General features: G+C 32.9%; 1 protein-coding gene across 4 annotated transcripts; it reads left to right on the top strand.

Annotated features, from left to right (window-relative positions):
* Positions 1-27,860, top strand: LOC139515861 (protein phosphatase 1 regulatory subunit 27-like). 4 transcript variants are annotated; one of them, XM_071305596.1, is made up of 6 exons: positions 1-70; positions 3,117-3,302; positions 8,692-8,820; positions 17,539-17,856; positions 20,049-20,199; positions 26,480-27,860. In XM_071305596.1, the coding sequence occupies exons 4-6, from the start codon at positions 17,679-17,681 to the stop codon at positions 26,649-26,651; spliced, it is 501 nt and encodes a 166-aa protein (XP_071161697.1). In that variant the 5' UTR covers positions 1-70; positions 3,117-3,302; positions 8,692-8,820; positions 17,539-17,678; the 3' UTR covers positions 26,652-27,860. The 4 variants fall into 4 exon arrangements, with proteins under 4 accessions (XP_071161697.1, XP_071161700.1, XP_071161699.1 ...); XM_071305599.1 differs by lacking the exon at positions 8,692-8,820 and having other exon boundaries at positions 29-70; XM_071305598.1 differs by lacking the exons at positions 1-70; positions 3,117-3,302 and adding an exon at positions 4,656-5,113.

The following is a 27,860-nucleotide window of genomic DNA, read 5'->3' as shown; positions in this document are numbered from 1 at the left end:
GTTCGTTATTGGTTTACATTAAAAACATACACATACATTGCAAAGGTCATTCCATAACGAATAAAGTTCTGTGAGTATGTAATATTTTTATTATTTATTTAACAAGGTTGTCTATTCTATTTCTAAGTTTAATTATTTTATTTCATTGTTTGTAAATAAATTATATTTATTTATATAAATTGTGTTTTAGTTATGTTTCTCAAAATTAGTTTTCTAACAGTGGCATAGGTCAGTTTTTCCTGTGTTGGTTTCATGCAAAGGGCAGACAACTTGATGATACCTATACAAAGGGCAGACAACTTGATGATGCCTATATAATGATAAATCACAAAACTTAATTGCATCAGTCATACATAAAAACTAACAGAACAGACATAACTTCTAATAAAAACAACTAAATTTGATAAAAAAACCAATGGAAAATCTCTTAGTCATACACAAAACCAAGGAGAAAATCCTTAGTCCAAATTAACACTATAGGGGAAATAACTCAGTCATAAAACCATGATAATCGAAAGGAAAGATTTCCATCAGATATATATATAAAAAAAAGGTAATAATGGTGATGTTGAAATCATCCCTTCATAAATTTTACGAGCGCCATCACATGTTGGTTGACCATTATGGAATACCTGTTTCACAGATAATATTGGATATGTTCCTTATGTCGTAACTACAATCCCATTCCCTTTTCATGAATGTGACCTACCAAATTATACTGTTTGTCGGGTTTGTAATAACATGAGCAACACGACGGGTGCCAAATATGGTGCAGGATCTGCTTACCCTTCAGGAGCAACTGAGATCACCCCCAGTTTTTGCTGGGTTTCGTGTTGCTTAGTCTTTAGTTTTCTATGTTGTGTCTTGTGTAGTATTATTTGTCTGTTTTTCTTTTCCTTTGTTAGTCATAGTGTTGTCAGTTTATTTACGATCTATGAGTTTGACTGTCCCTCTGGTATCTTTCGCCCCTCTTTGATAGTTATATCCCAAACAAACACACCAAATGATTGAAAAACAAAGAACTATTGTATCAAAAAAACAATATTGTATTAAATTTTTGTCTTGAGTAAAGAAAGTTAGACATAGATATGTTGTTTCCAGCGACCTCGCTATCAACAAAATATCGTATAGTTAAATATTGCCACTTTAATCTAAACATTTGCATTATAACATCAAAATTACAAAACACAAGACATATCTCTGTGTCAACAGTTTATTTACATTGAGTATCATTGTATAGATTTCAGAAGATTAGTTTCAGATTAAGACGAAATATAATTCAAATATCTGCCTGTCTTTTTTTATTTATTTAATTTTTGGGATAATCTTTTAAAATACAGTTGTATACAGAGATAACATGTGTAATTACATTGATTAAATCCATTTGAAATCATTTCATATATTTTTATAATTTTATAAATCTAAAAATCTAGCTAATAATGTTTAATCCTTGTCCCAAAGGCTTTTGATACATTAGTTATCATAGTGCCCATTTCTTTGACAAACTATTTTTTTTCATAGGCAGCGGAAAAGTGGGGATGAGTCCTGGGAAAATTGGGGTTTTGTTTGTGCCACTTATCGGTCAACTTTTTCAGAAATGCAGTTTACTGTCTTATAGATTGACTGATATAATCTATTAGGATTTTGATATATAGAAAAACTTTCCAGTCCCTTGAATGTTTAATTGTTGAGAAACATGTTTAAATAGTATGCTAATTCCTGATCCTTTCAATGAGGAAATGTAAAATAAAATATTTAGTAAGTAGTTTAATAACAACATTCTAACCATCCTGAAATACATACATTTCTTGCCACTCTTCAATAACAATATTTCTTACCACTGTGCAATAGAAACATATTTTACCACTCTGTAATAGTTACAAACTTACCACTGGCCTGGCAATACCACCATTTTTTACCACGTAACAATAACAGCATTTCTTACTACCTAGCAATAGCAGCATTTCGTAACACCTAGCAATAGCTGCCTTTCGTAACACCTAGCAATAGCAGCATTTCTTAACACCTAGCAATAGAAGCGCAATAGCAGCATTTCGTAACACCTAGCAATAGCAGCATTTCGTAAACCTATCATTAACACCATTTCTTACCATCTATAAATATCATTAACACCATTTCTTACCATCTATAAATAACAACATTTCTTACCATCCAGCAATAACACCATTTCTTACCACCTAGCAATAATAGCATTTCTTACCACCTAGCAATAACACCATTTCTTACCACCAAGCAGTAACACCATTTCTTACCACCTAGCATTAATAGCATTTTTTACCACCTAGCAATAATAGCATTTCTTACCACCTAGCAATAACACCATTTCTTACTACCACCTAGCAATAACACCATTTCTTACTACCTAGCAATAACACTATTTCTTACCACCTAGCAATAACACCATTTCTTACCACCTAGCAATAACACCATTTCTTACCACATAACAATAACAGCATTTCTTACTACCTAGCAATAGCAGCATTTCTTAACACCTAGCAATAACACCATTTCTTATAACCTAGAAATAACAACATTTGTTAACACCTTAGAATAAACATTTCTTACCGCCTCGCGATAACTTATCGCCTAGAAATTAAAACATTTCTTACCATGCAGTAATAACAACATTTCTTATCATCTAGAAATAACAACGTGTCTTACCACATAGCAATAACACCATTTCTTATCACCAAGCAATAACAACAGAATTTTACAGAAATTCAGTATGCCGTTTCTGAGTAATAAATGAGAACTTATTTCAGAATAATTGTTTCCGGGGTTCAACCTATGCTTTTCGAGTGTTAATTTGTTGTTACATATTGTAAAATTGAGGGCAAGTTTGGCCGGTATTTGACGATTGTTACTTTTGCCGTTCACATGGTACAGGATTTATGGCCCTAAGCTGCTTTTACAATAATACTGATAAATGTAATGAAAACCCTATATCCTGTAAGTTTAATAGCCTCTTGTTTTAATCTAAATCAAAACAAAAAGAATGTGTTGTAAATATTTGATAAATTGTTGGTTTTTCATTTGATTGATAAATCGCTGGTAATTTAACGTCTAAAGGCTAACATTTTTATACCTTTTTTCAGGACTAGTATCATAACTTGGAGTTGATTAGCCTTTTGATGTAATTTTGTGATCAAACAACATTTTTAATGTGTATCAGGATCGATGTAATAAATGCAATGATCAACACCTGAAATCGATTACAACATCTGTGTCGTGTAGTACATTTCGTCGTGTTTTTTTGGATCTAATTATTGCACTCATCTATTGTAAGTACGAGGTTTTGTTGACATTTTTATCAAATTAACGTTTGATACTTTATTATGATCTATTATCCGTAAATTGGAAACGTTGACATTTCTAGTGAGTTAAAAGCTTGTCTTGCTAGTGTACATGAACGAAGTTTTAAATTCTATTCATGGCAGGGGGGCTTTTATATATAGTTGGCTCATATTATTTCATTTCAACATCATCATGGATGGACTAAACTTACATTAAGTAATCGTATTCTGCTACATCAGTTATCAATAATTGTTATGAGGGTGTGGATGGGGTATACAGAAGAGAGAATAAAGGGCAAATAGTGCAAACAAAAAGTGTGTGAATATTACAAAACAGGGAAGAAATGGGTCGCAAATGTAAGAATAGTGAAAACTGATCAAAAGGAATAAAAACAAATATACGAGATCCTAACATTGGCTGTGTTTGGATATACACCTAATCCATAGGTAGCTTTGGGTATATAAAATGTCATACCATAGGTACCCCAGGCGTATATCCAAACACAGTCTATGTCAGTAATAACATGGAAGTTATATCTAAATATTACTTCCATGGTAATAATAAATCTCATATCGACTCTTAGATCTCGGGTAATGTTTTTGCTCGTAACATCTGTTTAGCAAATGTGCCCTGTAGAACATGTTAATGAACCATGTTAATTATTCGAACGTAACAAGCAAGAAGAAAATGTAGAATGGGTAACACATGTTGTCAACATAGCTTGCATTTATCCATGGGTAAATATTTGCATATTTCTAATAAAAAGGAAATGCACATATTGAATGAATAAGAACTTGGAGATCAGATGAGATCGCGTGTTGTGTGTGTACGGATTCATGGTTATTAAATGTTTAATTCATCACTTAATGCGGAAATCAATTTCACTTTTCACTTAAGTTATGATGTGGATAGCGAACAACACGCAATCATAAATATATTAAATTTAAATTCAGTAGAAATGGAAAGTTTATACTTGACATAATTTTAATGTAGCTACAAAACAATCTTGTTTCTGTTTTTGTTTCGTGCTCAATTGTATTTAATAATAATGCTTATTATAGTTCACAAAGAACGTCATTCAAAGATCTTCAAAACTTAAAAAAAGTCCAAACCAAATATATATTATGTTTGATGATTCGCTCTGGGTGGTGTATAGAGACGTTTTTTCTGGACCTTTTTTCAATTTTCCATTTTTGTCAACAGTTCAGCATTAACAAAGAAATTCTAAATCCTTCTGCATTTAATAACTCCGAAATAACGAAATGTTTAAAGTGCAAAGATGTTTTTTATTTAATAAATAACGTACATTTACATCCTCATTTAGGTACGCATGAAATGTAGTGTAGGTTACAATAACCGATTACGTAGAATGGTCACAGCCTTTTTATGAAGATCGCCGCTGAGATTAAGATATATTAGATTTCCAATAAGTGTACTGTCATCAATTACCTTTAAATAGCTTGTTATCCAATTATATGACAGCAAAAAATCACTCTTCATATTTACACAATAATAAAATTGATCTTAGTTATTGAAGTTGAGCAATATAAATTTTAAATATTTACGCTTTGTGACGATATTTAGCCTGGTTCTCAGATTTAGAGGAAGATAAGTTATCTTCTAGCGACCACTTTCTATTTGTGAAAGTTTATAGAAATACATCCCAATTCTATTAACCTAATCTAAGCTTTGCAGAGAGCGAAGTTAATCTGCAGTAAATTGTTGAACCTAGAACTGGAATTTACGTTTGATCATTGAAATTTTAGAGTGGGAAAGTTAATTTAAACACATGCTAAAGGTGAGTTTTGTTATTTTATTGTTAGTAAGTTTTGATAAACAGGTGTCATTCTCTGACAGAATGAAGACGCACATGGGAATTCGTCCAACAAAAACCTCTACAAAACATAGACAAATGATAGACAGCATTCTGATTTTATATAATTTTTGTAACTGTATATGAAAAACCAAAGATTTGGAGTAAACGTCTAATGAACTCAATATTATGAAAATTTTAACAAATAGGTCTTTAACATTAGACATTGGGTGTTTGTACTTGTATGTCAGCTAGGCTCTACCAATGTGTCAAACTCGAAAGTTGCCTTAATGTTTCTTTCTTTTGTTCCTATATTTGCAGTGGCAGACAAAATTTCTTCGACCTTCATCCCTATACATGCAGGATCTATCTATTGTATTTGCTGTGAATTTGTTCTCGTCTGAACATGCACTGAAATATTTGCCACTGGACGTAAAGCATACAATAATCAATAATCAAACCGAATTGGGAAAAAAGTTCATCCTACTTATAATTACGATTTGTTTGAATATGCTGTTGCTGCAAATAATCAGTAAATGCACTCCTATCAAAACCAGGATTCTGGGGCAATTCTAATATTTCTTCGGCTTCATAAAAATACATCCACATGGACATGTCTTCAGCACATTTGATCACAAAAGTACTCTTTATCTTAATCCCCAATGTAAATGTCTTGTACTAGGGCCATACTTGTGTCAGATATATGTCATCTAGTTCAAAATAATTTGATTCCATTCATAAGAAGTGGTACAAGTGCTATATAAACAGTAATTCTGATCCATTAGATAATATTAACATCAATATGGATGTTCAGAACCATTAAACATTGTCTGGTTAGGTCACATTAAATAAAACTTTACATCTATATGGATGTTCAAAACTATTCAAATTCTATTGTAAGGTCAAAATTTATGGATGTAGCTCCTTATAATAGATATTCTAACAAATCGCTAGATATATGTTACAAAGATTTGAATTGAGGTTAAATGTTAATGGGATAATAACTATATAAAGCTGTTCTATATTCTTGATATTGAAATGAAAGGTAAATTAGATTTATTTTACCATTAAGCTGTTTTGTATTGATGTTCCATTCATTGAGAGTAAAATTCTAGAGATGTAATGTAATTTTAACCTTATTTATATTCTCCTCGGATGTAAAATGATATTGGAAGCAGGGAGTATTCTTCATACAAAACGTCGTATTGTTAAGTAACTTTATACAACTCAGTGGTACGCCATCGGACGGAATTTGAAAAATATCCATTTTATTACTTTTGTTATTATCGTAGGACTTTTTCAAATTTAGGTAAGAGTTACATATTTTTGTTGTTTTTATTTCATTTCTTTTGCCATGCAATTCTATTAAAGGCGCGATTAAGGTTCGTTTCTCAAACTTCTGGTGGTTGTTTCTGACATATCCTTAAAGCAAATAAAAAAATCCAATAACGGGAACATTGCGATAATACATAATACATAAAAAATAACAGACGAAATTGAATAAATCCTGTTAGAAAAACATTTTTTATACTTTAATAACTTATAGTCATTCGTTGTCTTTTGTCATATTTGAATGAATTTTTTTTATTTTTTTTAATTATTTTTATTATTTCAATTGATTTTTGATTTATCAGATCATTGATGGTTTCTATAACTAGTAATTTATTCAGACAAGGAAGATTTGGAGCGATTATATGAACGCACACAACTCGTGGCAATGGTCTATATTACCTATAGACGTTTTATTGTTATTAATGTCGTCAGGTTGCTGTCTCATTGTATCCCTAATAATACACGTGAATGTTTAACCATAGATGTAATATGGGTATTACATGTATGGTTTAACGTACTAGGATGATCCAATCTCAAATCCAAGATGGCCGACTACTTAGGAATATCGTTTTACATGGGACCATACAGAAAATTGAGTTAAGTCTGCCAATTGATATTTTATCGTATGTTTTTCTTTGTTGTGATGTTATGCTATTGTTTCAGAAAAAGGGAGAAGGTTTGGATCCATTAAAACGTTTAATCCCGCTGCAAATGTTTGCACCTGTCCTAAGTCAGGAATCTGATGTACAGTAGTTGTCGTTTGTTTATGTAATATATACGTGTTTCTCGTTTCTCGTTTTGTTTACATAGATTAGACCGTTGGTTTTCCCGTTTGAATGGTTTTACACTAGTAATTTTGGGGCCCTTTATAGCTTGTTGTTCGGTGTGAGCCAAGGCTCCGTGTTGAAGGCCGTACTTTAACCTATAATGGTTTACTTTTTAAATTGTTATTTGTATGGAGAGTTGTCTCATTGGCACTCACACCACATCTTCCTATATCTATATATAAAATCGACTTCAAAACTACATCGCCATGTATGAAAACAAAATTGTTGTCTATGCAATGGCGGATCCAAGGGGGGGGGGGGGGGGGGGTCCGGGGGTTGGAACCCCCTCTGTTTTTTGGCCGATCAATGCAGTGGGAGCATATAGTTGGAACCCCCCTTTACTCTGCCCCCCTTTTTAAAATGGCTGGATCCGCCCCTGCTATGTTATAGTTGAACATTTCTTATTTGAAAATACTTTCAGATTTAATGTCATAACAAGTCGGACAATTTGATTGTTCCTATTTTTTCTTTTGAATTTAAACATACAATACAACCACATATTTTTACCTCTTAAACTTTTCGTTTAAAAACCATATCACCACATTTCGTAAAATAACTCCTCGGAATATCTCTTTTCTTGTACAGAATAAAAGCTAAACAATTTTGTCAGAACACCAGGATCCTCGTTAGAAAACCAACTCTATACAAAATCCTGTTATATGTATAGCCTCTTTGAAGCTCACTTTGAAGAACTTGAATACCATTCTAACTTCAAACTAAACGACGAATCTGAAACACATTCGAGCAATTAAGATCGGCTATCATTATGCTTTGAAGCTTGATCTATAATATACTTAATATCTTCGGTGTAAAGATACGTGTCGTTACCGTCAATGATCCCTGCGTAATTAACCAAAGACTATTAACATTAAGATGTCAAGTTATAAATCGAATTTCTCTTTACTCGTGTCAATAACAAATCGTCAAATTCTCTTCAATAACAAAGTTAATAGTTGAACAGATACTTACTAATATTTTGATTTAAGATCAGGATATCATCAATAGAAGTGTTGAAATTAACACTAAAGTAAAATCTAGACGTTTACAATTGTTATTTACACATAGTTGTGTTGTTATTTGTGTGTTTTTGGCCGAAATTGTAATTAAAACACAATTCGATGATATGAAAGTAGAGAAATTAATAACGTGTTCCGTACAGATTACCTGTATCTGATCGGAGTTAGATGTTTGTATTGTCCCTGAGGTATAGATCTTACACTGAACAAGCAGGTGTACTGGAGTTATATTACTTTAGATTACAGAAAATATTTGTGATTTGAACATTTTTTAATTTAAATTACGTCATTGCATGTGCACACGTGTAGGTTTATTTCCCTTTATTTAGAGGTTATAAGAGGAGTCGGAGAACAAAGGTGCACGTGTAGATTTATTTTCTTTATTCAGAGGTTATAAGAAGAGCCACGGTGAAAACAGTTGCACGTGTAGGTCTATTTTCCTTTATTCAGAGGTTATATGAGGCTTGGAATACAAAGCTAATCCGTAAAGGATAAAGATCATATGATATAAAGCGAAGTAAGTAGTCATTTTTATCTTATAAAAAGGGGGCACTTTCAATTTGATAGCGAGATAAATGAGATGTTGGAAAGAGGCCAAGACAAATTTCGCAAATTTTACAAATATTTGTAAAAAGTATCAAGAAATAGTCTTATTTGAAAGCTCTTTGAAAGATTGAGTCGTAATAACAAATATTTTGTTTCAATATAGCGTTTAGAGAAACAAAAAATAACTTTAAGTTTCGCTCATACTTAAAATATGAAAAAAAAGTAAAATTGGTATTGGACCGTGATTTGAACCCCTCTAGTATTTGTTTTTCAGATATTGGTGTTATTTAAAAAGTTTTACTTTGATGAAAGTTATGATTTAATTTAATTTATAAATTATTAATATCAATATAAAAGTTAAGAATATAACACTTGTGGTATCAAATCAAATATAAATGTTTTGAACCAATTTTAATTGTATTTGAGTTTTTAGCGATGTATGTATATTCCCATTTCCATTTATCTGTTCATCTACAATTAACCTATCATTGTTCGGACGATACATACACATCTAAATGAAACATTAAAAACTGCTTGGGGTTCATAAAAATTCTCTTTATTAATCAGATCTGGGAAAACGCAGATGAGAATCAGCTCTCCCGTGACGACAGATTAATGCATTAAATTTTAATTTTACATTTACGTATTTGTTATTTATTTGAACTCAAGGAACACATTAAAGATCAAAAGACACTGATAAAATACTGACGTAAAAACTTGTAAAAGTCAACACTTTTAACAATTTTATCTTGAAAACCTATCAGATCGACTGAGGTTAAAACCAGTACTTGGACGTTATAGTGGACATGACAACAAAACTATGTACATATCATCACCGAATTATGTTGATTAAGCTATTACTGTTGTGATTTATTAATTAACAAGCACTTACATTCCTCTTGGACACTTGGTCAATATAATGAATAGTCTTGTTCGTTTTTGTTGACACTCAGTGTTATTTTTTTGCTTTGTTTTACTTAGGGGGTTGAACGGGTACGCAAGTCGACTGAATTTAGCCTTAAAATATAAGGTATTACGTATGAAATGACAAAGATGAGTAATTTTCGGTCAAGGGTCAGTTTGTGGTCTCTTTGATATAAAAAATCTCTGTATTTCGTCTTGAATATATGGGTATAAGAATTTAGAAAAAAATGGAATTGAGTTCAAGGGAAGCAAGTTTACACAATCAAACATAAGTTTTCATTACTAACTAATTATGGTCCCAAAAGAAGCAAACAATCCGGATGCATAATACATTTATCAAAATGATTCATTTAGAGAAATGTTTGTTTTTATCATGGTTAAAGAGACAACCCTCCACAAGAGACCAAATGACACAGAAATTAACAGCTATAGGTCACCGTACGTACGGTCTTCAACAGTGAGCAAAGAACATATTACATAGTCAGCTATAAGAAGGCACCGAAATCATAAATGTAAAACACTTCAAACGAGAAAACTAACGGCCTAGTTGATGTACAAAAAAGGCAGGAGAATATGATTACGTCCAGATGAAGAGCAGCAACATTTCTTTGATAAATGTATTGTTTCTAGATAGACATTCATTCAAATATGCATCCTTTTCCAACACAATAAAACTATTTCAATTTCAGATCTTTTAAATTGATCGACAATCACAATACCCATACTTTAACATGTGTGTTTTTATGTTTAGAATAATTGTACATTTTACTGAACATGGAATTAAATTAAATTTTCATTTGAATCCGCATTTTACTTTCACTGATTGTTTAGAGTGCAACAAAAACGGATAAAATCAATAAAGATCATTGTTGAAATCCTTTGTCTGTCCCGCACACTTCAAATATGAACGATAAATCGAAAATCTGGAGTGCGTAAAATAATGTGTTCTAATATCCCGAGAGACAGTTGTGATATTCTATCGATTTTTTATGATAATAACTATTTTTGAAAACAAATTTGAATGAATTGCATTAAAATATCTTAATTTCTTTTGTATGATTATACTATACAAAGTAAGTTACCAAAGGCCCAATCATGTCAATCTAAATGTGCCATTGTGCACTGACGTAGGAGCCATGGAAGAGGAGGGGGAGTTGCCCCTTTTTAAGAAACTATGTTTCCCCCCTGCCAACATTGTTCCCAATCTTTTATTTTATTGCATACAAAACTTTAAAGATTATAGAAGAAAGTGACTAACTTCTAGATTATTAGGCAATTATGATACATACTTCATTTTTGGTAAACTGTTGTTTACACCCTTGCCCTCTAGGTGTAACACCACTAATTCGGGCCCGGTCAGAAAGCACATATGTATGGAACGCCGTAGCTGCCTTATGTGTACTTGTTTTTAGATACGCTTATACTTTTCAATATATGCACATAGTTTTTCTATATATGCACATACTTTTTCTCTATATGCACATAGTTTACTTTATATGCACATAGTTTACTTTATATGCACATAGTTTTTCTATATATGCACATAGTTTTACTATATATGCATATACTTTTGCTCTATATGCACATAGTTTACTTTATATGCACATAGTTTTTCTCTATATGCACATAGTTTTTCTATATATGCGCATAGTTTACTATGTATACACATCGTTCTCCGTGTGTATACTTTTCCCTTATTTTCTTGATAGTTCTTCAAGGATATACTTGAAATTTACTAGACATTAGTGCAATACTCCCCTATACAATTTGAAATTTACTAGACACTAGTACAATGCTCCCCTATACAATTTGAAATTTACTAGACACTAGTACAATGCTCCCCTATACAATCTTTCAACATCTATGACAATTAATTAGTTCATGTCTATTAAAGACATTTGCACATAAAAGGGGTTTAAGTGGAGTAATTGCTTTACGCCACGGATCCTTTTAAACATTTTCTCTAAAAGCAATGACAATAGATTCCAAATAAACACAACGAATAAATTAAACAGAAAAGATAAACAAATTAGACTCTAAATAATATTGCTATTAATGAATTTTTAATGACATAAAAACGGTATCTCGTTCTCGATAACTTGTCAGCTTCTAGGGCAATCTTCTTCTGGGGGCTTCGACCACATCGAACCCTCAACCAGCTATGACCTTGACCCGCTGGGGCCCTCAGAACTGTCACCGAGTTTTGGGCGTACACTTTAAAATGGCCTAGCAACGCCACTGCCTATACAATCTGATATTTACTGGACATTAGTGCAAAGCTCCCCTATACAATTTGAAATTTACTAGACACAAGTGCAATGCTCCCTTATAAAATTGAGAATGGAAATGGGGAATGTGTCAAAGAGACAACAACCCGACCAAATAAAAAACAACAGCAGAAGGTCACCAACAGGTCTTCAATGTAGCGAGAAATTTCCGCACCCGGAGGCGTCCTTCAGCTGTCCCCTAAACAAATATATACTAGTCCAGTGATAATGAACGCCATACTAATTTCCAAATTGTACACAAGAAACTAAAATTAAAATAACACAAGACTAACAAAGGCCAGAGGCTCCTGACTTGGGACAGGCGCAAAAATGCGGCGGGGTTAATCATGTTTGTGAGATCTCAACCCTCCCCCTATACCTCTAACCAATGTAGAAAAGTAAACGCATAACAATACGCACATTAAAATTCAGTTCAAGAGAAGTCCGAATCTGATGTCAGAAGATGTAACCAAAGAAAATAAACAAGCTTCCGAAGCTACACAAAACCCCTTACAAATATAGATTTATTTCGTCTTCAAGCCATTGTTCAACTACTAAATTGTCTATTCTTCTTACCAGCACACTTGGTACAATTAAAAACCTTATAATAAATTGTTCAAATAAGGCCTTCGAAAATAGTGGAATAAATTACTTTTGGAGTGTCAAGAACTCGTTGGAAGTACTTGATAAATTGCATGCTTATATTGGTGATTTTGAATCTGTTCAAAGTTTTGATTTTTCTACCCTGTATACCACATTGCCTCACATTCTCATTAAGAAAAAATTCACACACCTAATTAAATGGGCATTCAAAAAATCAGAATGTGAATATATATGTTCAAACTCTTTTAGGTCATTTTTTAGTAGCAATAAACAAAAAAACTATGTTAATTGGACATGCTTTGATACTATATATGCCCTTGAATTTTTACTAGATAATATTTTTGTTCGCTTTGGGGATTCCGTATATCGTCAGATTATCGGAATTCCAATGGGGAGTAACTGTGCACCACTTATTGCGGACCTCTTTTTGTATTGTTATGAGTTACAATTTATGACAAAAATAAGCAAAGACCCATCAAAACAACATCTGATAAACAAATTTAATAATACTTTTAGATATTTGGATGATATTTTGGCTCTCAATAATGACGACTTCAGTATGTATATTAATGAAACTTATCCTGCTGAACTTACTTTAAATAAAGCTAATACTAACAATGACCACTGCCCTTTCCTCGATCTTGATATCTATATCACTAACGGTAAGCTGAATACTAAAATTTATGATAAAAGGGATGATTTTTCATTTCCTATCGTTAATTATCCGTTTTTAGGTGGTGACGTTCCCTTGTCACCATCTTACGGTGTTTATATATCTAAACTTGTACGATTCGGTCGTGTATGTAACAATGTTTTAGATTTTAACGAGAGAAATTTATGTATTACTGAAAAATTATTACACCAGGGTTTTCGATATCACAAACTAGTCAAAACATTTACTAAATTTTATCATCGGTATAAAGACATCATACGTAAATATAGCTCAACATGCAGACTTCTTATACGTTTAGGTATTTCACATCCAATTTTTTATGGAAATATTCTGTATAAAGCACAAAAGTGTCAGTATTCACCTCAGAAACTTACAAAACCTTTGAATAGACTTATTAAGAAGGGATATAATTACGATACTGTTGTCAAGTCATTAAAGATTGCATATTTTGGCGTTAATATTGAGTCACTGATAAGGTCTTTGCGTCGGAAATAAACACATTTATTCTAAAAACAGTTGTTGGCATGACACGGGTTATGTTCTTCTCATATATGTTATGATGGTATGATACTAAACCCCTAACGGGAAGGATTGTGCCTGATGTTCATATGATGAAATCATAATCTTTCAGTCAGTTTAATTGAAGTCTGGAGCTGGCATGTCAGTTAACTGCTAGTAGTCTGTTGTTATTTATGTATTATTGTCATTTTGTTTATTTTCTTTGGTTACATCTTCTGACATCAGACTCGGACTTCTCTTGAACTGAATTTTAATGTGCGTATTGTTATGCGTTTACTTTTCTACATTGGTTAGAGGTATAGGGGAGGGTTGAGATCTCACAAACATGTTTAACCCCGCCGCATTTTTGCGCCTGTCCCAAGTCAGGAGCCTCTGGCCTTTGTTAGTCTTGTATTATTTTAATTTTAGTTTCCTGTGTACAATTTGGAAATTAGTATGGCGTTCATTATCTCTGAACTAGTATATATTTGTTTAGGGGCCAGCTGAAGGACGCCTCCGGGTGCGGGAATTTCTCGCTACATTGAAGACCTGTTGGTGACCTTCTGCTGTTGTTTTTTTATGTGGTCGGGTTGTTGTCTCTTTGACACATTCCCCATTTCCATTCTCAATTTTAAAATGACAATAATACATAAATAACAACAGACTACTAGCAGTTAACTGACATGCCAGCTCCAGACTTCAATTAAACTGACTGAAAGATTATGATTTCATCATATGAACATCAGGCACAATCCTTCCCGTTAGGGGTTTAGTATCATACCATCATAACATATATGAGAAGAACATAACCCATGTCATGCCAACAACTGTTTTTAGAATAAATGTGTTTAGTTCCGATGCAAAGACCTTATCAGTGACTCAATATAAACGCCAAAATATGCAATCTTTAATGACTTGACAACAGTATCGTAATTATATCCCTTCTTAATAAGTCTATTCAAAGGTTTTGTAAGTTTCTGAGGTGAATACTGAAACCTTTGTGCTTTATAAAGAATATTTCCATAAAAAATTGGATGTGCATATAAAGTAAACTATGTGCATATAGAGAAAAACTATGTGCATATAAAATAAACTATGTGCATATAGAGAACAAGTATGTGCGTATAGAGAAAAAGTATGTGCATATATAGTAAAACTATGTGCATATATAGAAAAACTATGTGCATATATAGAAAAACTATGTGCATATAAAGTAAACTATGTGCATATAAAGTAAACTATGTGCATATAGAGAAAAAGTATGTGCATATATAGAAAAACTATGTGCATATATTGAAAAGTATAAGCGTATCTAAAAACAAGTACTCATAAGGCAGCTACGGCGTTCCATACTAATGGCACGCCGTTTTTATATTTATTCAAATTTGAAGATATCTTATTTATTTAACAAGATATCTTATTAAGTATTAAGATATCTTTATTTTTTATAAGATATCTTATTTTATTTGAAAGTAAATAAGATATCTCTATTAGTTTATAAGATATGTCTATTAGTTTATAAGATATCTCTATAAGTTAATAAGATATCTCTATTAATTAATAAGATATCTCTATTAATTAATAAGATATCTTATAAAGTATTTAAGATATCTTACTTCTTTATAAAGATATCTTTTAAATACATACTTTATAAGATATCTTATTAATTAATAGAGATATTTTATTAATTAATAGAGATATCTTATAAACTAATAGAGACATCTTATTAATTAATAGAGATATCTTATAAACTAATAGAGATATCTTATTAACTTATGGAGATATCTTATTAAGTAAATAAGATATCTCTATTATTAACTATATAAAAGATATCTTATATAGTTAATAAGATATCTTATAAATTAATAGAGATATCTTATATTTTAAATAAGATATCTTATATATTTAATAAGATATCTTTATAAACATTTTAATAAGATATCTTATTTAATGTATAAGATATCTTATTTAATAAATAAGATATCTCAATTAATATATAAGATATCTCATTTTGTTATTAAGATATCTCAATTAGTTTATAAGATATCTTATTTAACTAAATAAGATATCTCGAAATTGAATAAATATAATAACGGCGTGCCATAAGCACATACCAGAAAGTAGTACATATTTAACACAAAATATAGTTCCTACGCATGGACATATCTTTCAAAATATGTAGAATATTTTATTAATTTTGGTATCAAATGAAAGCTGCATGACTGGTGATCATTGTAGAACAACTTTTGACTGATAAATTTGAATAATAAAAAAATGGCATGAAATTTAAAAAAGAGAGTACATTTTGCCTTTTTGTCAGATCGGAAGTACCTGTTTTGGTACATCCGAAGTTCCGGGAACCAGTTCTTTCTTATATGCAATTAAAGGTATGTTGATTTTTTCAGTACAGGACACCAGAAGGTGTTGCTTTGACATGCAATGATTGTCACTTTATTTGAACTTAAGATAAAAGAGCTGTGACCACTCGGAACTGAGGAATTTAACATAGAAAGCAATGGGGCCATTAATTAGTGGTGTATACTTCCTTTAGTCTTAATAGATTATTATCTCGTTGGCTAAACTACCATACCTTTTTCTATATCTTAGAAAAACAAATATTGAGATACTACTTTGATTGGATCCCTCTGACGTCACGGTGTTGCAATATACTCGTAAAAACAAGTGATAAGGCTATTATCCAAATAAGATGTCAGATTTGATCATGGTAGTAGGATTTTATATTATCTCTGAAAAAGGTCTGAAAAATAAGGTTCGAGTTATTTAGGCAGCAACCATTTGATTTTCTGGGGGGGGCTATGGTTTTTTTTTCTGTACAAACTTTTTTTTTCGCCTGCGGCGAAAAACAATCTATTTTTTTCGCGACAAGTCGAACACAATTTTTTTCTTTCAATTTTAGCATTACATATAGTGGCAGCTGAGGGTGAAACAAACATTTTTTTTTTTCTCAGAATCAAAAACAATTTTTTTTTTTCTCCAAAAACTGGAAACAAACTTTTTTTTCCAAAAAAAACCATAGCCCCCCCAAAAAAAAATCAAATGGTTGCTGCCTTAGATTGCATCCTTCTCATCTTTGTTGCAATACACAGATACATGCGTAAACAATATGTTGTTATCAATTTGATAAGTATATTATTCAAATGAGATGTCAGATTGGTCATGGAAATAAAATTTTATATCTTTCGCAAAAAATATTGAGATATTTTGATGGGATGTTGCAATGCTTGCGTAAACACAAGACTCAATCTCTTTTTTCCAATGATAAGGATGTTATTCAAATTAGATGTCAGATTTGGTCATGGAAACAAGATTTTATATCTTTTATATGAATCTCCGTGAATCAGTTTATCCAGAATAAATCTTAGATAACTATAATTTGCTTTGTATATATCGAGACTTGCATCTGAAGAACACATTAGCAGTGTAATTACCAATGGGTGTTGTATTGAATAGTTCTATTGACAACAATATTGATCTTATTTCAGTATTTGATAGATAAAGTGGCATCCTTATATCAATGGTCTGTCCGATACGAAACTTTTTATTTCATAACCGAGAAACAATTTTGATTAATTCTATACCATATAACTGAACCAATTATTAAAAGTAGGTGAAACAAAACGGCTGTACTCGCTTGATACCAAAAATCAATTAAATTACTCGTTGAAAAATGCAATTTTGAATATTTTGTGGTTGTTATTTTTAGGTATGTGGAGCTGATATACAGAAGATGAAATCTGACACTGTTAAGATGTAATGAACAGATATACTGTAAACAAATCACTACACGATTATATTGTAAACTTTCATGTGTGTTAGACACGCGCATCAGCACGATCGAGAATAATGAGTCGGCGTGCCAGTTTGTATGCTAAACAAAATCCAACCAAACCTCGTCCTAAAGTTAGATTTTCAGATGAATTAGTATTCTTGGATAATATAAAGGAGAACGATATTCCAGCTCTTGGGTCAATGTTACGGAGAGCAAGTCTTCAAGTTGATATCAGTGGAATAAATGATGCAGGTCAGTACAAAAAACTCAGCGCGATATTCTGATTAAGGTAAATACACTTAGCATACCCAGCGAGAAAAAATCCAGCTTTATCATGTTTATCGAGAAAGGAAAAATCAGCAACTGGTAAATTCGGTTAAAGTAAGCACACTAGGCTTTAAAATTGCCATGAAATGAAAACCAGCGGGTAAATTCTGATTAAGTCAAGTTAACTGGGCGAGGAAGGAAACCAGTAAATAAATTACGGTTAAAGTAAGCACACTGGGATTTACCATGAAATGGCAACCAACGAATAAATTATGACTATAGCAGAGACGGATTTAGGGGGGGGGGCAGGGGGCCCGGGCCCCCCCTTGTTGGGAAAAAATTTGGTTGCTTATATAGGGATACACTGAAGCGTGACTGGAACGGGCCCCCTCTTAGGTCAGTCAGTGCAGGCGCGGATCCAGAGGGGGGTTCCGGGGGTTGGACCCCCCCTTTTTTTTGGACGATCAATGCATTTGAATGGGAACATGTAATTGGAACCCCCCCTTTGTCCTGGGTTAGGAACCCCCCCCCCCTTTTTAAAATGGCTGGATCCGCACCTGCAGTGGGCCCCCACTTATGAAAATTTCTGGATCCGCCACTGTATAGGAAGCTCGTTTGGCTTTGACGAGGGAGGGAAACCAGCTGAATTCTGATTAAAGAAAGCACACTGGGCTTTTCCATGAAATGGTACCATGGGTACCTAGCAAATAAATTCTAATTTAAGTAAGCTCATTATGCTTTGCTGAGAGAGAAGAGCCAGCTGAATTCTGATTAAAGTAGGCTCACAGGGTTTTGATGAGAAGGGAAAATCAGCAAGTATATTCTGATTAAAATAATAACATTGGGGTTTACCATGAAATGGCAACCAACAAATAAATTCTAATTTAAGTAAGCTCATTGGGCTTTGCCAAGGGAGAGAAACCAGCTGAATTCGGATTAAAGTAAGCATGCACTGGGCTTTTTCATGAAATGGTACCATGGGTACCTAGCAAATAAATTGTAATTTAAGTAAGCTCATTATGCTTTGCTGAGAGAGAGAAACCAGCTACATTCTAATTAAAGTAAGCACACTGGGCTTTACCATGATAGGAAACCAGCAAGTAAATCACTATAAGGTTAGAACACGGGACTTTGTGGAGAAAGGGAAACCAGCTAATAAATTCCAATTAAGGTTAGTATATTAAGATTTTTCCGGATAGGGAAACCAGCTAGTAAATTACGATAATAAGGAAAGTATACTTATCTTGGTCATGTATGGAAGCCAGGAAGTAAATTCTGATTAAGGTATTTCTGATGAGCTTTGTCATGAAGGGAAACAAACAAGCAAATTCTGATTAAGGCATTTTAAATGAGCTTTGCCATGAAGGGAAACAAACAAGTGAATTCTTAGTAAAGTAAGCGACAAGGTTTTGCCATAAAATCGTAACCAGCTGGTTAATTCTGATTAAGGACTCACAAAAATGTTTGATCCGGCCAAGTTATGCTATGTGCCTCCCCAGAAGCCTATAATTCAGTGGTTGTCATTGTTTGGTTGTTGTCCGTCATATATGCTTTGTTACATGGTATAGCACACATGCAGTTAATTCAAATAACACTACTGTTCTCAATATTCAGTAACACGTAACTTAGAATTCAGGAGACATATATCTAACATGTCATTCAGGAGACATATATCTAACATGTCATTCAGGAGAGAGATATGACATGACTATCTCGCATGCCGTTTAGTAAACATATATTTCACGTCATTCTACAGACTGGTATTTAACACTTTATTCAATAAACACACGTTATTCAGAGGACAGGTATTTCCGCGTATGTCAACAAACAGAGGACAGGTATTTCCGCGTATGTCAACAAACAGAGATCTCTTGCGTGTCCTTCAGTGGCCAGATATATCACATATCATTCAGTAGTCAAATACTGGTATCTCACACGTCATGCAGCAGACAGATGGATCATGCAGAGTGGAGAGCTACCAGTAATCTGACCCACAGAACACTGGGAAAAGTATTGTCTTTTGCATACTTGATTTTGAAATGAAATTAACCCACATAGTAAACAATAAACAGAGGTATAGTTTTTAAACGTCGCTTCGCTAGATTCTACATTCTCCTTTCTGTGAAATCGGTTCATAGTTTGTATCAGTTTGAAAAGATTTTGCTATGATTTTTCAGGTTTAACGCCATTGCACCAAGCAGTTTTAGACGGAAACTTAATGGCAGTAAGATTACTAGTAGAACATGGTGCAAATATCAACAAACAAGACGACGATTACTGGACCCCTTTGCATGCCGCATGTGCAGAGGGACATGCCGAAATAGCTCAGTAAGCTGGTTTTGTTTTTACTCCTTATTCATTTGCAGGAACTTTTGATCTATTGCAGTATTGTCCCTATAATACGGATTTTTGAAAACAGGGGCCCGGGGTCCAATTGCAAGTTAGGCAACGTTCAGTGTGGAACAAGTAAAAAAGTCTGCATGATCCATACATGTAGCTCCATAAGGGAGCAGGCATCCAACCCCCTCAAACTGAATCCGCCTTTGCTTCCAAATGTGTTTAGAGGAGCTTCTTTTAGAATTTTTTAGTATTTATATATAAACACCGGCAATTCTATGGCCACAAATTTTGTATTGCATTATGGGTAGAGATAATTTATGAATATTATCCAATTATTTAAATAGCATGGTAATGTACATCGACTTTTACAGTATACAAAATATGAGCCATTTGCAATGTATGTGTTAATAAAAGAATTCTGTGAAGAATGTGCGGGATATTTTTATGCGGCAACGTTCTAGAAAAAAAAAACCACTCAACTTTTGAAACGATAAAATTATTAGTAGATATATTTTGTAATTCAGAGCCCGGTCTGAGATACAACCTAAGCTCCAAATTAGCAGGGGATAATGTGATCTCTCATATCTCTATCAAAGGGTCGACCCAAGATTGTTTAAAGATGGTGTTATTTCCGTTCAACATAAAGGAAATTACTACGATTTTTTAATAAAAAAAGTAATATATATATGTTATAAAAACATGAGTTTAAAAAAAATGAATGAAAAGGGTTTACACCCATGGACCCGCCACTGATAACAGTGACTGCACACTTCTCCTGGTAATCAACTTTTGATTAAACTCACCAGTGTATGTCTTAAAATAATAAAAACCAGTGTGTACTATAAAACAAAATATGTAAATGATTGTATATTATGGTAAGCTTGTAGCTTGCTAAGTATACAGGTAAGCTTAATATATTACATCTAAGCATGCTAAGTGAAGAAGAGACGCAACATAACTTTGTACGCACGTGACGTTTTTATGAAGTGTTTAAAGTTACAAGACATTTTAAATATTAGAGTTGTCTTTCTTTGACCAGACTAAACGTTTTAAATTATCCGGTATATATAAGTCAAAATTAGGATTTCATTCTTTAAATACGTTAGCCAATTTAGGAAGTGTAAGGGTTTTTTTTATTAAAAGTTCACGATCTTTTGCCACCATTTGACGTCCGTCGTCGTCAATTTAAAAAAAAGAACACCTTTGAAACTACTAGATCAATTGTCAAATGTTTTCAAACCTTATCAGAAAAATTGCACAACCCTTTTTTGAAGTTATTGGTCCCTGAAATGTCTTTTTTTTTAAACTTACAGTTTTTGGTTTATATGTAAAAACCAAAACATTTAGGGCAAAACTGACATAGGATAGAAACGATCAGCAGGTCTAAGGTCAAGGTCTATTTTATGGATATATCAGTCTTTATTGGTATAAACAAGTTTCAAATCGGTGTACTAATTTTCTTTACTCGGTATACACAGCTAGATCTTTATTACGATTAGGCAGAATTAATAGCCATGTTCTCTACTATTTAATATTTTACACGAAAACAAATTTAGAATTCTGCACAGGCGTTTATTCGTCGTAATAGCCTACATGAATCTTCATGGTCTTGTTTGTTTAAGAAATGTGTATTCTTTGCAGATTATATGCATAGCACATGGTGCAATTATATACTAAGTAGATGTGTCCCATAGATAATAACATCGTACGAACACCAGTCAAGTGCAGCTAACCTAGATAAATTATATTTCTTTGAAGATGAAACTGTTAAAAATTTGTTGATATACAATAGCTGTGAGCAGCCATCAGTTTGATATAAAAATGTCTGGTTTGAAATGAAGCCAAATTATTACAAAATGGAATTTATGCGTTACAGTGTGTTTATAATGATATAAAGTTAATGTATTTTCCAGCTCTAATTACCCAACATACATCTGGTTCAATCGACAACAGTTATCTGTGTTGGAAGGCCGACTAGCCTATATATACTCAACAACAGAAGTGATATCCCACCAATTTATAGTACACTGCTTCGTCTTAAAAGTTTTATTCAGCTTGCACCATTTTTGATAGGAAATAGAGATTTCTAAGTTTTGATGAACTATATTTTTTCTTTGAAAAGAAAGAGCGGGTTTAATTTTAGGGAGATCGCTTTAAGCTTAAAATATAAATAAAATGTATGCCGTTGATCAACTAACTCATTTATATGTGAATCTAAATTAGATTATCTGAAATATAGCTACAGTGTATAATAATTCGGGAGCTCTTTCAAAAATATCTATTATTAATACATATAAAAAAAGAAAGGCTGTGCAAAAGCCTCTTTAGATAGTTAAGAAATAATTGATGCAAGCTATACTTGATTGTAGTTTTAACATGGGAAGGCATTATATTCGTGATTATTTTTGCCTGTCAGAGCGATAGTGAAGGCTAAGAATAACAGGAATATAATGCTACTCATGTTAAAACTACAATAAAGTATAGCTTGCATTAATTATTTCGATTCTGATTAGGACAATAAAGGTAATTTATATGTCCGATGTGTATAAGTGTAGAGGATTTGTGTAGGCTCTTCAATGAACCTCCCTTTTTTTGTTTGCAAGCAAGCAAACGACTGGCAATGTGATTTTTCGGAGGGAGGAGTTTTGAACATTCAACATGAACGGTTGTCGTATCTAGGCCAACTATGTCAATTTCGAATTGCAACACATTTCATTCATGATAAATGAATTAGTAACAACATGTGCATCATTTAAGAGTTTATTAGTGTTTTAACCTTTAAGTTAATGAAATATATATTAAATGCATGCCAATTTGATAAAATTCATTATTCTGCAGTAGTCAATATACGCATGTGCAAACAAAATTTATTGGATTTAGAGCATGGGTTTATTCACAAAGCGAAAGAAGCACGTCATATTAGTATAGTTTATGTACTTTTTTGTTTTGAATATCACATTGAGTTTTGAAGATTTCACATGTTCTCAAGGTACGATCCTGTTTTGACTCCTCCTCACCATCACAACCATCTCTATAGTAACCTTTCCTCCACTGTCATAGGGACCTCAGTTGGGTGGCCGAGTGGTCTAAGTAGTTACTACTGTAATCACTAGACAATCAACACTGATGTTTGTGAGTGGGAACCCCGCGAGTGCGAATGCACTAGACTCCAATCTTAATTGACTAGGAATGTCAGTTTTCTTATCGAAGGTCGGTGGTTTTCTCCGGGCACTCCGGCTTCCACCACCAATAAAAACTATCCGCCACGAAATAGAACAAAAGCAGTGCTTAAAAGTGGCGTTAAAAAAATCAAATTCATTGCCGTACATATCTATATAAGAATAAGAAGATGTGGTATGATTGCCAATGAGACAACTATCCACCAAAGGATGAAAGCAATTATATAGGCAAATGTGCGGCCTTCAGCAATGAGAAAAACCTATACCGTATGGTCGACTTAAAAGGGGTCGGATATGAAAAATATGAAACAATTGTTTGATGTTTTTTCTTCCATTTTATTTGTACAGTGTACGAGTTTATTATAATATTCTTTGTATTCATGATCGCTAGTAATAAACATATCTTTATTACTAATGTGCCAACCAGTTCGAGTAATATATCAATGTGCCACCCACTTAAGAATGATAAATCAATGTGCCACCCACTTAAGAATTATAAATCAATGTACCACCCAGTTAAGCGTAATAAATCTATCCCCAAATAGACTTTACAGCGAAAATGTCATCCTGTAAATCACCAAAAAATGTTTGCATAGAATAAGGTAATACAAATCTGATGATATAAGAACGGTAACTTCAACTATAACTTGCTTTTCCCGTTCGAATAGTTTTACACTAGTAATTTTTGGACCCCTTTATAGCTTTCTGTTCGGTATGAGTCAAGGCTCCGTGTTCTACATGTGTAATGCTTTACTTGTACAAAGTGTGTCTTAGATGGAGAGTTCTGTTGTCTCATTGGCACTCATACCACATCTTCTTATACCTATTGCTTGTGAACAATGGTGAATGTCTGTTCAGTATGTCCTTCCAAATTTGCATATATATGAGTTACATATTCGGTAATACACTGTTCCCGTATTTTATAAAAACATTACCTAAGACACAGAAACTGTAAGAAATGTTGGTATGAGAGATCCTTTTATATCAATTTTATAAATATTCCCGCTGAATACCTAAGAATATATTGATCTATGAAAGGTGAACGTCTGTAGAAGTCTTTTTAATTTCTCATATATATACCTATTTATTTGTCTCGACATCTGGTCATAAATTTACCAGGTGCCTTAAAACAAGACCTTGACTTGATTTTTGAAACAGATAAAGTCATTAACATTTTTTTGTGTGCGAGTCTTGACCATTCTTTCACGTTGCACTTTTAATCGTTTTTGTTATTCTGTTCAGCCCCGTAGTGGTTTTAATATTCTCAAAGGTTATACAATCTTTGGTCATTAGTGTACTTGATTAGATATGCAGGCAGAGTTTCAACGAATCGATGTTACATAAGCTTGGTTTCGAATACAGGAAAACAACGGAGTTTTTTTTAAATGCTAAGGACTAACCAATTAATAGATGACCTTATACATGTACTGTATTTGTCAAAAACTTTCGGAATTTTGTGCCCTCAATGCTCTTTTACTTCGTACTTTATTATGGCCTTTTCAGCTTTATAGCTCACCTGGCCCGAAGGGCCAAGTGAGCTTTTCCCATCACTTGGCGTCCGTCGTCCGTCGTCTGTCGTCGTTAACTTTTACAAAAATCTTCTCCTCTGAAACTACTGGGCCAAATTAATCCAAACTTAGCCACAATCATCATTGGGGTATCTAATTTAAAAAATGTGTGGCGTGACCCGGCCAACCAACCAAGATGGCCGCCATGGCTTAAAATAGAACATAGGGGTAAAATGCAGTTTTTGGCTTATAACTCAAAAACCAAAGCATTTGGAGCAAATCTGACAGCGGTAAAAGTGTTTATCAGGTCAAGATCTATCTGTCCTGAAATTTTCAGATGAATCGGACAACCTGTTGTTGGGTTGCTGCCCCTGAATTGGTAATTTTAAGGAAATTTTGCTGTTTTTGGTTATTATCTTGAATATTATTATAGATAGAGATAAACTGTAAACAGCAATAATGTTTAGCAATGTAAGATTTACAAATAAGTCAGCATGACCAAAATGGTCAGTTGACCCCTTTAGGAGTTATTGACCTTTATAGTAAATTTGTAACCATTTTTCGTAAATCTTAATCTTTTACAAAAATCTTCTCCTCTAAAACTACTGGGCCAAATTAATCCAAACTTGGCCACAATCATCTTTTGTATATCTAGTTTAAAAATATGTGGCGTGACCCGTCCAACCAACCAAGATGGCCGCCATGGCTTAAAATAGAACATAGGGGTAAAATGCAGTTTTTGGCTTATAACTCAAAAACCAAAGCATTAAGAGAAAATCTGACAGGGTTTAATTGTTTATCAGGTCAAGATCTATCTGCCCTGATGTTTTTACATGGATCGGACAACCCGTTGTTAGGTTACTGTCCTGAATTGGTAATTTTAAGGAAATTTTGCCGTTTTTTGTTATTATCTTGAATATTATTATAGATAGAGATAAACTGTAAACAGCAATAACGGTCAGCAAAATAAGATCTACAAATAAGTCAACATGACCAAAATGGTCAATTGACCCCTTAAGGAGTTATTGCCCTTTATAGTTAATTTTTAACATTTTTCATAGATTTTTGTAAATTTTTAGAAAATATTTTCCACTGTAATTACTGGGCCAAGTTCATTATAGATAGAGATAATTGTAGCAACAAGAATGTTCAGTAAAGTAAGATCTACAAACACATCACTATCACCAAAACACAATTATGTCATGAATTTATCCGTGTCCATTGTTTAATATGCACAAGACCAAGGTGAGCGACACAGGCTCTTAAGAGCCTCTAGTTTATTAAAGCGTCACTGACTAGTCTTTTGTAGACAAAAGATTATACAAGGCTGACACTACAAATAATATATATTTCGTCTCTTATATAGTCTAATATTAAACAATTATAGATACCAGGCTTAAAATTGTGTATGCGCAGATCGAACATTTTAGGTTTGATTTGAGACGAAGTTAACAAAATTTGTAATAGTATTTGTAGTAGTGTGTAATGCGCCGTGCGCAAATAAAACTATTTTTTTTTTACAAATTAATAATAATTATTGAACCACAAAATATAGAAACGAATGTATTTTTTCATTCACAGAATATTACTGGACCATGGAGCTGATAGGACCATTCTTACCGATGAAGGAGAAAGACCTTTAGATTTAGTAGACCCTTCGGATTTTGCTACTATTCGTGTCATGTTGGACAATAACAAACAAGAGGACGACTGTCAGACAAGTGAGGATGATCTGGACGATTGTAATTCATGACCTAGTTCATGACGTGGAAATCACGGAAATTAAAGTATTGTCGGGCAATGAATGACAGTGGACTCTTCCTTCTTTCAAAATCCCATAACGTTCATATATATCTCAGACAATTTTATTCTGGTCATACCAGATGTGTTTGTGTCACGGTTCATTTCAACGGGTAAATAAGAAAAATATCTTATGATTTATCATTTAGAATGTACATCGAAACACATTTGGAATTAACATTATCTGTCCGTGTTCTGAAGTTTCAGAGTGACCATTGGCCTGCAGGATAGTTATGAAATTAAAAAAGCGTTCATTCTTTGAATTTGACAAAAATCATACAAATCTGTGTCAAGCACTTAATCTATCTTATCGGAGGGGGGATAGGAGGGGTCCTGATACCGAAATCCCGGACTTAAAAACACTAAATCCCGAGGTCCCGAATTTAAATAAATTTAAATCCCGGATCCCGAAATTGAAAAAAAAAAAGAATTCCCGGATCCCGAAGGAGTAAATCCCGAAATCCCGAGCTTAAAAACACCCGATCCCGGAGTCCCGATAAAGCTCTTACCCCCTCCTCCTCTTATTGGTGTTCATAACCTGAAATTTCGATTTTGTCTCAAAAGGCACAAGTAGGAAAGGAAGTTTTGTGAGCTCAACTATTATCATTTTCTTGTTTTTTCAAAAATACAAATACAGCAGTTGATATACTATGATTCAAAATTCATAACAAATATACCAAAATCAATTTTCACATTATCACATCTATATATTGACACTCGCTGGTTTTTTTTATAACAGGATGTTTTTCTGGTACTAAATGATTATCTTTTTACCTCATAAATTAAACCATTGCAACTTATTTATTTGATTGTGTACAAAGTGCATTAAAGTGGAGTTTGTAAAGTGGATCAGTGTTTTAATACAAATAGGAGGTACATAGCTATCGGTATGCGTTTGGGTAAAGAATATAGGGTTTTTTTTTACATTAGAGTTGTCTATCTTTTGCCAGAAAAGGGTAATGAAACCGAAGGCAGCAATTCTTGTTTTATTGAAATGTTTTCTATTTTGTATTTTCAATGACCAGAATGGTTTTAGAAGGCTTTAGTAATTTTATGTATTATTCATTTTCCTCATTTTACTTGTTCATTTTTTAGAACTTCACATATTTGTAGGCGGAGTACGCCTATTAATATTTTAAATATTAATAAATATTGTAACTAC

The sequence above is a fragment of the Mytilus edulis genome, chromosome 3 (genome assembly GCF_963676685.1).
Source record: "Mytilus edulis chromosome 3, xbMytEdul2.2, whole genome shotgun sequence".
Lineage (NCBI taxonomy): Eukaryota > Metazoa > Mollusca > Bivalvia > Mytilida > Mytilidae > Mytilus > Mytilus edulis.
Note: the sequence above shows the minus strand (reverse complement) of the source record. Positions and strands in the feature narration are given on the sequence as shown.